Source organism: Carcharhinus amblyrhynchos, unplaced genomic scaffold, assembly GCF_965287045.1.
Source record: "Carcharhinus amblyrhynchos unplaced genomic scaffold, sCarAmb.v2.hapA scaffold_471, whole genome shotgun sequence".
Taxonomy (NCBI): Eukaryota; Metazoa; Chordata; class Chondrichthyes; order Carcharhiniformes; family Carcharhinidae; genus Carcharhinus; species Carcharhinus amblyrhynchos.
In genome coordinates this window covers 100,657-112,398 of record NW_027650211.1, presented here as the reverse complement: position 1 = coordinate 112,398, position 11,742 = coordinate 100,657, and the positions used below count along the sequence as shown (strand labels likewise).

Below are 11,742 nucleotides of genomic sequence, written 5' to 3'. Positions count from 1 at the left end.
GGGACTGCCCCTTTAAACAGGAATGATTGACAGCATTCCTCCACTAGAGGGCATAGGTTTAAGGTGAGAGATACAGAAGGGTCCAGAGGGGCAATTTTTTCACCCAGAGGGTGGTGAGTGTCTGGAATGAGCTGCCAGAGGCAGTAGTAGAGACAGGTACGATATTGTCTTTTAAAAAAAAGCATTTAGACAGTTACATGGGTAAGATGGGTATAGAGAGATATGGGCCAAATGCGGGCAAGTGGGACGAGCTTAGGGGTTTTAAAAAAAGGGGTCAGCATGGAGACGATGGGTCGAAGAGCCTGTTTCCATGCTGTAAACCTCTTTGACACTATACCCCTTTAAACAGGAATGATTGACAGCTAAAACTGAGACTGCCACTCATGATGTGGAGATGCCAGCATTGGACTGGAGTAGGCACAGTAAGAAGTCTTACAACACCAGGTTGAAGTCCAACAGGTTTATTTGGTAGCATGATGAGGGGGTTAGCTTATGAGGAGAGATTAAATAGACTGGGCCTGTACTCGTTAGAGTTTAGAAGGCTGAGGGAGGATCTTACAGAGACGTATAAGATAATGAAGGGGATGGATAGGGTAGAGGTAGAGAGATTCCTCCCGCTTAGAAAGGACAGCAGGACTAGAGGGCACAGCCTCAAGATAAGGGGGGGGGGGCAGTTTAGAACGGAGTTGAGGAGGAACTTCTTCACTCAAAGGGTGGTGAATCTCTGGAATTCTCTGCCCGTTGAAGTGGTGGAGGCTGCCTCGCTAAATATTTTAAAGTCACAGGTAGATAGGTTTTTGACAGACAGGGGAATTAAGGGTTATGGGGAGAGAGCGGGAAAGTGGAACTGATCCACTATCAGATCAGCCATGATCTTATTGAATGGCGGGGCAGACTCAAAGGGCTAGATGGCCTACTCCTGCTCCTATTTCTTATGAGCTTCTGGAGTGCTGCCCCTCGCCTGATGAAGGAGCAGTGCTCCAAAAGCTAGTGGCTTCTGCTGGCAAATAAAGCTGTTGGACTTTAACCTGGCATGGTAGCACAGTGGTTAGCACTGCTGCTTCATAGCTCCTGGGTTCGATTCCCCAGCTTGGGTCACTGTGGACTCTGCTCATTCTCCTCGTGCCTGCATGGGTTTCCTGCGGGTGCTCTGGTTTCCTCCCATACTCCAAAGATGTGCGGGTTAGGTGGATTGGCGATGCTAAAATTGTCCCTTAGTGTCCTAAGACGTTTAGGTTAGAGCAATTAGCGGGTAAAATATGTAGGGATATGGTGGTGGGGCCTGGGAGTGATTGTGGCTAGTGCAAATTCAATGGGCCTAATGGCCACTTTCTGCACTGTAGGGATTCTACGATTCTTATTGCCTACGTAAACAGGAATAGTCATCTGTTACCACAGGGAATGTTCCTTTAAACAGAATTGACTGACAACTAACACTGGGACTGCCCCTTTAATGGAAATAGAGGGGCGACCCCTGTAATGATTGACAGGCGGGCAGCCACTGGGGCGGGACTGAGGGAACTTCAGCTCCAATGGGAAGGCGCCAGGTCCAGGAGGCGGGCTTATAGCTGATGGACAGGTGTTGCCACCAATCAGAATGGCCTAGGGGCGTTAACGGACGGAAGATGAACCATTCGCAGATGAAGACGTCAGACAGGGGGTCCCGCCCAATTTCCGTTGCCCGCCTCTCTCTCTCTCGCGCTCTCTCTGAGGCAGTCGCTCGGCGGCGGTGGTGATTGACGATGGTGGCCAAGCAGCGGATCCGTATGGCCAACGAAAAGCACAGTAAAAACATCACCCAGCGGGGAAACGTGGCGCGGAGCACGGTGAGGGCTGCGGGACTGTCCGGGACCGGGTGTCTGGGTCGGGGAGTGCGAGCAGGCCACCCCTTGTCCACCTCCCCCGGAGCCGCTGCTCCGACTAACGGTGTTTACGTGGCTCCCTCTGACCCAGCTGCCCCCGAGTGTGATGACGTAATCGCGCTGATCGACAGCCGCCTGCACCAATGGGGTGCAGACGGCTCCATTCTGACTGGTGGATGGGCACGTCCGTCAGTGGGGACACCGCCTCCTGTGCTGGGTATAGCCAATGGGAGGTCAGGGGGCGGTGCCAGCTAAAGAGGGCGGGGTTTTCTCAGTGCCACCTCAGCACCGACCCCCCTGACAGTGCGGCGTTCCTTCAGCACTGATTCCCTGACAGGGCGGCGCTCCCTCGGCATTGACCCCCCGACGGTGTGATATTGCATGAGATTGAATGATAGAAACCCTACAGTGCAGAAAGAGGCCATTCAGCCCATCGAGTCTGCAATGACCACAATCCCAACCAGCCCTACCCCCATATCCCTGCATGTTTACCCACTAATCCCTCTAACCTACACATTTGAGGACACTCAGGGGCAATTTTAGCAGGGCCAATCAACCCAACCTGCACATCTTTGGTGTGCGGGAGGAAACCCACGCAGACACGGGGAGAACGTGCAGTCTCCACACACACACTCACCCGAGATGGGAATCAAACCCGGGTCCCTGGCGCTGTGAGGCAGCAGCGCTAACCCACTGTGTCACTGTGCCGCTGGGATTGAACCCGGGTCCCTGTGAGGCAGCAGCACTAACCCACTGTGTCACCGTGCCGCTGGGATTGAACCCGGGTCCCTGTGAGACAGCAGCGCTAACCCACTGTGTCACTGTGCCGCTGGGATTGAACCCGGGTCCCTGTGAGGCAGCAGCGCTAACCCACTGTGTCACCGTGCCGCTGGGATTGAACCCGGGTCCCTGTGAGGCAGCAGCGCTAACCCACTGTGTCACCGTGCCGCTGGGATTGAACCCGGGTCCCTGTGAGGCAGCAGCGCTAACCCACTGTGTCACCGTGCCGCTGGGATTGAACCCGGGTCCCTGTGAGGCAGCAGCGCTAACCCACTGTGTCACTGTGCCGCTGGGATTGAACCCGGGTCCCTGTGAGACAGCAGCGCTAACCCACTGTGTCACTGTGCCGCTGGGATTGAACCCGGGTCCCTGTGAGGCAGCAGCGCTAACCCACTGTGTCACCGTGCCGCTGGGATTGAACCCGGGTCCCTGTGAGGCAGCAGCGCTAACCCACTGTGTCACCGTGCCGCTGGGATTGAACCCGGGTCCCTGTGAGACAGCAGCGCTAACCCACTGTGTCACTGTGCCGCTGGGATTGAACCCGGGTCCCTGTGAGACAGCAGCGCTAACCCACTGTGTCACCGTGCCGCTGGGATTGAACCCGGGTCCCTGGCGCTGTGAGGCAGCAGCGCTAACCCACTGTGTCACCATGCCGCTGGGATTGAACCCGGGTCCCTGTGAGGCAGCAGCGCTAACCCACTGTGTCACCGTGCCGCTGGGATTGAACCCGGGTCCCTGTGAGGCAGCAGCGCTAACCCACTGTGTCACCGTGCCGCTGGGATTGAACCCGGGTCCCTGGCGCTGTGAGGCAGCAGCGCTAACCCACTGTGTCACCGTGCCGCTGGGATTGAACCCGGGTCCCTGTGAGGCAGCAGCGCTAACCCACTGTGTCACCGTGCCGCTGGGATTGAACCCGGGTCCCTGTGAGACAGCAGCGCTATCCCACTGTGTCACCATGCCACTGGGATTGAACCCGTGTCCCTGACACTGTGAGGCAGCAGCGCTAACCCACTGTGTCACCGTGCCGCTGGGATTGAACCCGGGTCCCTGTGAGGCAGCAGCGCTAACCCACTGTGTCACTGTGCCGCTGGGATTGAACCCGGGTCCCTGTGAGGCAGCAGCACTAACCCACTGTGTCACCGTGCCGCTGGGATTGAACCCGGGTCCCTGTGAGACAGCAGCGCTAACCCACTGTGTCACTGTGCCGCTGGGATTGAACCCGGGTCCCTGTGAGGCAGCAGCGCTAACCCACTGTGTCACCGTGCCGCTGGGATTGAACCCGGGTCCCTGTGAGGCAGCAGCGCTAACCCACTGTGTCACCGTGCCGCTGGGATTGAACCCGGGTCCCTGTGAGGCAGCAGCGCTAACCCACTGTGTCACCGTGCCGCTGGGATTGAACCCGGGTCCCTGTGAGGCAGCAGCGCTAACCCACTGTGTCACTGTGCCGCTGGGATTGAACCCGGGTCCCTGTGAGACAGCAGCGCTAACCCACTGTGTCACTGTGCCGCTGGGATTGAACCCGGGTCCCTGTGAGGCAGCAGCGCTAACCCACTGTGTCACCGTGCCGCTGGGATTGAACCCGGGTCCCTGTGAGGCAGCAGCGCTAACCCACTGTGTCACCGTGCCGCTGGGATTGAACCCGGGTCCCTGTGAGACAGCAGCGCTAACCCACTGTGTCACTGTGCCGCTGGGATTGAACCCGGGTCCCTGTGAGACAGCAGCGCTAACCCACTGTGTCACCGTGCCGCTGGGATTGAACCCGGGTCCCTGGCGCTGTGAGGCAGCAGCGCTAACCCACTGTGTCACCGTGCCGCTGGGATTGAACCCGGGTCCCTGTGAGGCAGCAGCGCTAACCCACTGTGTCACCGTGCCGCTGGGATTGAACCCGGGTCCCTGTGAGGCAGCAGCGCTAACCCACTGTGTCACCGTGCCGCTGGGATTGAACCCGGGTCCCTGTGAGGCAGCAGCGCTAACCCACTGTGTCACCGTGCCGCTGGGATTGAACCCGGGTCCCTGTGAGACAGCAGCGCTATCCCACTGTGTCACCATGCCACTGGGATTGAACCCGTGTCCCTGACACTGTGAGGCAGCAGCGCTAACCCACTGTGTCACCGTGCCACTGGGATTGAACCCGGGTCCCTGGCGCTGTGAGGCAGCAGCGCTAACCCACTGTGTCACCGTGCCGCTGGGATTGAACCCGGGTCCCTGTGAGGCAGCAGCGCTAACCCACTGTGTCACCATGCCACTGGGATTGAACCCGTGTCCCTGGCGCTGTGAGACAGCAGCGCTAACCCACTGTGTCACCGTGCCGCTGGGATTGAACCTGGGTCCCTGGCGCCGTGAGGCAGCAGTGCTAACCCACTGTGTCACCGTACCACTGGGATTGAACCCGTGTCCCTGGCGCTGTGAGACAGCAGCACTAACCCACTGTGTCACCGTGCCACTGGGATTGAACCCGGGTCCCTGTGAGGCAGCAGTGCTAACCCACTGTGTCACCGTGCCGCTGGGATTGAACCCGGGTCCCTGGCGCTGTGAGGCAGCAGCGCTAACCCACTGTGTCACCGTGCCACTGGGATTGAACCCGGGTCCCTGGCACTGTGAGGCAGCAGCGCTATCCCACTGTGTCACTGTGCCGCTGGGATTGAACCCGGTTCCCTGGCGCTGTGAGGCAGCAGCGCTAACCCACTGTGTCACCGTGCCGCTGGGATTGAACCCAGGTCCCTGGCGCTGTGAGGCAGCAGCGCTAACCCACTGTGTCACCGTGCCGCTGGGACTGAACCCGGGTCCCTGTGAGGCAGCAGCGCTAACCCACTGTGTCACCGTGCCGCTGGGATTGAACCCAGGTCCCTACCGCTGTGAGGCAGCAGCGCTAACCCACTGTGTCACCGTGCCGCTGGGATTGAACCCGGGTCCCTGGCGCTGTGAGGCAGCAGCGCTAACCCACTGTGTCACCGTGCCGCTGGGATTGAACCCGGGTCCCTGGCGCTGTGAGGCAGCAGCGCTAACCCACTGTGTCACTGTGCCGCTGGGATTGAACCCGGGTCCCTGGCGCTGTGAGGCAGCAGCACTAACCCACTGTGTCACCGTGCCGCTGGGATTGAACCCGGGTCCCTGTGAGGCAGCAGCGCTAACCCACTGTGTCACCGTGCCGCTGGGATTGAACCCGGGTCCCTGTGAGGCAGCAGCACTAACCCACTGTGTCACCGTGGCGCTGGGATTGAACCCGGGTCCCTGTGAGACAGCAGCGCTAACCCACTGTGTCACCGTGCCGCTGGGATTGAACCTGGGTCCCTGGCGCTGTGAGACAGCAGCGCTAACCCACTGTGTCACCGTGCTGCTGGGATTGAACCCGGGTCTCTGGCGTTGTGAGGCAGCAGCGCTAACCCACTGTCAACATGCTGCCCCCATAGTTGACCTCATGCTCCGTCCCCACTATTCCTTTAGGTGGATAGAAACCCAGCCTCTGAGAGAGTTCTCCTTGGTGCCCTGGATCCAATATTTGTCTTTTCATAACATTTCTACATAGACAAAGAGATCATTATAGCATCCCTACAGTGCAGAAGGAGGCCATTCAGCCCATTGGGTCTGCACTGACCACAATTCCACCCAGGCCCTATCCCCAATAATCCCATGTATTTACCCGAGCTAATCCCCCTGGCACTAAGGGACAATTTGGCATGGCCTAATACACCTAACCAGCACGTCTTTTAGACTTTGAGAGGAAACCCACGCAGAGACGAGGAGAACATGCAGACTGGCACAGACAGGGCACCAAGCCGGGAATCAAACCCGGATGCCTGGCGCTGTGAGGCAGTAGTCTTTACCAATGTGCCACCCATGATCTCGGTGATTAGGATATTGCTGTGTCTGTTTTATAAGTTAAGACTGTTTAAAGTTTATTGATTAGTGTTAGAAGTAGGCACACACTAACACTGCAATGAAGTTCCTGTGAAAATGCCCTAGTTTCCACACTCCAGTGCCTGTTCAGGTACACTGAGGGAGAATATCGCATGGTCAGTGCATCCAACCAACAGTTCTTTCGGACTGTGGGAGGAAACCGGAGCACCCGGGAGAAACCCGTGGAGACACGGGGAGAACGTGCAAACTCCACACAGACAGTGACCCAAGCTAGGAATTGAACCCAGGTCCGTGGAGCTGTGAGGCAGCAGTGCTAACCACTGTGGGAGTTTTCTGTGTGTAAATTAGCTGTTGAGTTTCCTACGATAAATTTGAAACAGAATGTGATTGTCTCTGGGGTATTCTGGAACATCCAGTGGGGATGAACAAAGCTATTCAACACTCTTATTCTTTATTGGGAGGGTGGCGTGGGCTGGAGTGAAGGACATGATTGAGTTGTGTGTGGGGTAGCACAGTGGTTAGCCCTGCTGTCTCATTCTACCAGGGACCCAGGTTCGATTCCCGGCTTCGGTAACTATCTGTGTGGAGTCTGCATGTTCTCCCTGTGTCCATGTGGGTTTCCTCCAGGTGCTCCAGTTTCCTCCCACAGTCCAAAGATGTGTAGGTTAGGGGGATTGGCCATGCTAAATTGTCCCTCAGTATCCAAAGATGTGCAGGTTAGGGGGATTGGCCATGCTAAATTGTCCCTTAGTGTCCAAAGATGTGCAGGTTAGGGGGATTGGCCATGCTAAATTGTCCCTTAGTGTCCAAAGATGTGCAGGTTAGGGGGATTGGCCATGCTAAATTGTCCCTTAGTGTCCAAAGATGTGCAGGTTAGGGGGATTGGCCATGCTAAATTGTCCCTTAGTGTCCAAAGATGTGCAGGTTAGGGGGATTGGCCATGCTAAATTGCTCCTTAGTGTCCAAAGATGTGCAGGTTAGGGTGGATTGGCCATGCTAAATTGCCCCTTAGTGTCCAAAGATGTGCAGGTTAGAGGGATATGCAGGGTCAACATTTGGGGTCATGGGAATAGGGCCTGGGTGGGATTGTTGTCAGTGCAGGCTCGATGGGCTGAATAGCTTCCTCCTGCACTGCAGGGTTTCTATGTCAGCCTCTTGACACAGTGTGTTATTATTAACATTTATTTACAGACTGTGGGTGTCGCTGGTTAGGCCAGTACTTATTGCCCATCCTTTGAGGTGATGGTGGCTGAGCCGCCTTCTTGAACCTGCTGCATCCTCCACGTGGTCTCGGTACACCCACCGTGCTGTTGGGGAGGGGGGGGTTACACCCACAGTGCTGTCAGGGAGGGGGCGGGTTACATCCACAGTGCTGTTAGGGAGTGGGGAGGGGGGGTTACACCCACAGTGCCGTTAGCGGGGGTGGGGGGGGGGTGGGGTTACACCCACAGTGCTGTCAGGGAGGGGGCGGGTTACACCCACAGTGCTGTTAGGGAGGGGGTGGGTTACACCCACAGTGCTGTTAGGGAGGGGAGGGGGGGGTTACACCCACAGTGCTGTTAGGGAGGGGGTGGGTTACACCCACAGTGCTGTTAGGGAGGGGGTGGGTTACACCCACAGTGCTGTTAGGGAGGGGGTGGGTTACACCCACAGTGCTGTTAGGGAGGGGGCGGGTTACACCCACAGTGCTGTCAGGGAGGGGGCGGGTTACACCCACAGTGCTGTCAGGGAGGGGGCGGGTTACATCCACAGTGCTGTTAGGGAGGGGGCGGGTTACACCCACAGTGCTGTTAGGGAGGGGGCGGGTTACACCCACAGTGCTGTCAGGGAGGGGGCGGGTTACACCCACAGTGCTGTTAGGGAGCGGGGAGGGGGGGGTTACACCCACAGTGCCGTTAGCGGGGATGGGGGGGGGGTGGGGTTACACCCACAGTGCTGTTAGGGAGGGGGGCGGGTTACACCCACAGTGCTGTTAGGGAGGGGGGCGGGTTACACCCACAGTGCTGTTAGGGAGGGGGCGGGTTACACCCACAGTGCTGTTAGGGAGGGAGTTCCAGGATTTTGACCCAGTGACAGTGAAGGAACAGCTGATATATTTCCCAGTCAGCACGGTAGTGACTCAGAGGGGAACCTCTGGGTGGGGGGGTGTTCCCAGGTATCTGTTGCCCCTTGTCCCTCTGGATGGGAGAGGCAGTGGGTGTTTTCCACAGGAGCCTTGGCGAGTCGCTGCAGTGTAGATAGCGGTTTGGAGAGTGCAGAGTGGAGGAGGTTTGGGGTGCAGAGACTATTGACTCGCTCCTTTGTCTTTCAGAGACCCCTCCAGGAGGAGAGAGCACCAGTCGCACCCTGGCTGTTGGCATTGTTTGTATTCGTGGTGTGTGGATCAGGTAAGTGTTCACTTTGTGTCTGTGGCAGGGTTTTGTGCGGGGGACAGTTGTCATTACTTCCCTGTCTCTGCCTAATCTGTTAGGAGAACACGCAGTAGGAGACTGTTCAGCCCTTCGTGTGTGTGTCAGCTCTTAGAAAGCATTATCTTGATTCACACCCTTTCACTACTCTTCCCTCATTCTCCTGTGCACGGTGGTCATGATGTGGAGATGCTGGCATTGGACAGGGGCACCTGACAAAGGGGCAAAGCTCTGAAAGCTAGTCACGTTTCTACCAAATAAACCTGTTGGACTTTAACCTGGAGTTCTGAGACTCCTTTCTGTGCACGGTGACACAGTGGGTTAGCGCTGCTGTCTCACAGGGACCCGGGTTCAATCCCAGCGGCACGGTGACACAGTGGGTTAGCGCTGCTGTCTCACAGGGACCCGGGTTCAATCCCAGCAGCACGGTGACACAGTGGGTTAGCGCTGCTGCCTCACAGGGACCCGGGTTCAATCCCAGTGGCACGGTGACACAGTGGGTTAGCGCTGCTGTCTCACAGCGCCAGGGACCCGCGTTCAATCCCAGCGGCACGGTGACACAGTGGGTTAGCGCTGCTGTCTCACAGGGACCCGGGTTCAATCCCAGCGGCACGGTGACACAGTGGGTTAGCGCTGCTGTCTCACAGGGACCCGGGTTCAATCCCAGCGGCACGGTGACACAGTGGGTTAGCGCTGCTGTCTCACAGGGACCCGGGTTCAATCCCAGCGGCACGGTGACACAGTGGGTTAGCACTGCTGTCTCACAGGGACCCGGGTTCAATCCCAGCGGCACGGTGACACAGTGGGTTAGCGCTGCTGTCTCACAGGGACCCGGGTTCAATCCCAGCGGCACGGTGACACAGTGGGTTAGCGCTGCTGTCTCACAGGGACCCGGGTTCAATCCCAGCGGCACGGTGACACAGTGGGTTAGCGCTGCTGTCTCACAGGGACCCGGGTTCAATCCCAGCGGCACGGTGACACAGTGGGTTAGCGCTGCTGCCTCACAGGGACCCGGGTTCAATCCCAGCGGCACGGTGACATGGTGGGTTAGTGCTGCACCCTCACAGCGCCAGGGACCCGGGTTCAATCCCAGTGGCACGGTGACACAGTGGGTTAGCGCTGCTGCCTCACAGCGCCAGGGACCCGGGTTCAATCCCAGCGGCACGGTGACACAGTGGGTTAGCGCTGCTGCCTCACAGGGACCCGGGTTCAATCCCAGCGGCACGGTGACACAGTGGGTTAGCGCTGCTGCCTCACAGGGACCCGGGTTCAATCCCAGCAGCACGGTGACACAGTGGGTTAGCGCTGCTGTCTCACAGGGACCCGGGTTCAATCCCAGCGGCACGGTGACACAGTGGGTTAGCGCTGCTGCCTCACAGTGCCGGGGACCCGGGTTCAATTCCCAGCTTGGGTCACTGTCTGTGTGGAGTCTGCACATTCTCCCCATGTCTGCGTGGGTTTCCTCCCACACTCTGAAAGCCGTGCTGGTTAGGGTGGATTGGGCCGTGCTAAACCCGCCCTCAGTGTAACCCGAGTCTGCCGGAGCGTGGCAACTACGGGTGATTTTCACGGTAACTTCATTGCAGTGTTAGTGTACTTGTGACTAATAAATAAATAAACTTTAGTTTGCTTTCTTCCTGACGCGTGTTTGTTCTTTTCCTCCCCCCTTCTTCCCAGCGATTTTCCAAATTATCCAGAGCATCCGAATGGGAGCTTGAGGAGGACGGCGCGGTCGGTGGGACGGAACAGTCTTCCTCACAGCCAACGGTTAACTTTTGTTTCTCGGACTCTCGATCAATCCCTGGCTCTCTCTCTCTCTTTCTCTGTGTCTCTCTCGGACCGTACCGTGCCGGGGGAGGATAAGAAATCACCTCTCTCGCCTTGCCAAAGTCGCTGCCGCGGAAAACTCCCTGCGATTGCATTCAGTATTTCCCAGCAATAACAGGACCTGTGCGTCCTGCAGACGGCTTAGACATTTAAAAAATATTCTATAAGTTATAAAGAATTACAGAAATAAAAACCACTCCTTGATGGTGGCGTCAGCTGGCCTGAGCTGGGCCCCTCTTGCCCTGGGTAACCCTTTTTAGCTTTGACAAAGGGTCTCAAGCATCACCTCCTTTCTCTCCTTACAGAGGCTGCCAGACCTGCTGAGATTTTCCAGTGTTTTTTCCTTTGGGTTTCGGTTCCAGCCTCCGCAATAATTTCCCCCGCCTTTTCTCAGTTTTACCACTCTCCCACCCCATCTTTCCCCCTCCCACATCTCCATCAGCTTACCTACCCCCTCTGTGCCCTTTGGCCATTTGCACCCTTTGTTTTCTCTCTCTCTCTCCCTCTCTCTCTGGGCTGCCATTAGCAGCCTTTCCCCCTGTTTTCTGTGGCTATGACTCGCCTTTCGTTCCCTTCCCCTGCAGTATAAATATCACCCCCCCCACCCCTGCCTTTTTAGCTTTGACAAGGGGGTCATCTGGCCTTGAAAACGTCACTCCCTATCTCTCCTTACAGAGGCTGCCAGACCTGCTGAGATTTTCCAGTGTTTTCTCTTTGGGTTTGAGATTCCAGTATCTGCAGTAATTTGCTTTTATTTCCAAACCACTCCCCCACCACCACCACCACACACACACACACACACACACACACTCCAGCCTCCCCCCTCTCAGAACTTTAGTTACTGTCACAGCCCTTCCTGACCCAATTCCTCACCGGAACCACACAACCCTGCAAAATCCCCATTCTTGTTGAACTTTGTCCTTTTGTCTTTTCTCTTTCTCATGTTGTCAGCTCTCTAGGGTTGGATTTTGGACTCTGAACCCGCCCCACCCCCCTCTCCACCTCTG

General features: G+C 57.1%; 1 protein-coding gene across 1 annotated transcript; it reads left to right on the top strand.

The window, feature by feature from the left end:
- Positions 1 to 1,672: 1,672 nt before the first annotated feature.
- LOC145339453 (stress-associated endoplasmic reticulum protein 2) lies at positions 1,673 to 11,515 on the top strand. The gene is made up of 3 exons (XM_080183922.1): positions 1,673 to 1,826; positions 8,812 to 8,887; positions 10,586 to 11,515. The coding sequence occupies exons 1-3, from the start codon at positions 1,743 to 1,745 to the stop codon at positions 10,624 to 10,626; spliced, it is 201 nt and encodes a 66-aa protein (XP_080040048.1). The 5' UTR covers positions 1,673 to 1,742; the 3' UTR covers positions 10,627 to 11,515.
- The last annotated feature ends 227 nt before the right edge of the window (positions 11,516 to 11,742 follow it).

Excerpts from the sequence above, each read along its gene's own strand:
- LOC145339453 (XM_080183922.1), top strand. The coding sequence starts at position 1,743 with ATGGTGGCCAAGCAGCGGATCCGTATGGCCAACGAAAAGCACAGTAAA. Across the intron at positions 1,827-8,811 it reads GAAACGTGGCGCGGAGCACG|AGACCCCTCCAGGAGGAGAG; the intron begins GTGAGGGCTGCG and ends TTTGTCTTTCAG. Across the intron at positions 8,888-10,585 it reads ATTCGTGGTGTGTGGATCAG|CGATTTTCCAAATTATCCAG; the intron begins GTAAGTGTTCAC and ends CCTTCTTCCCAG.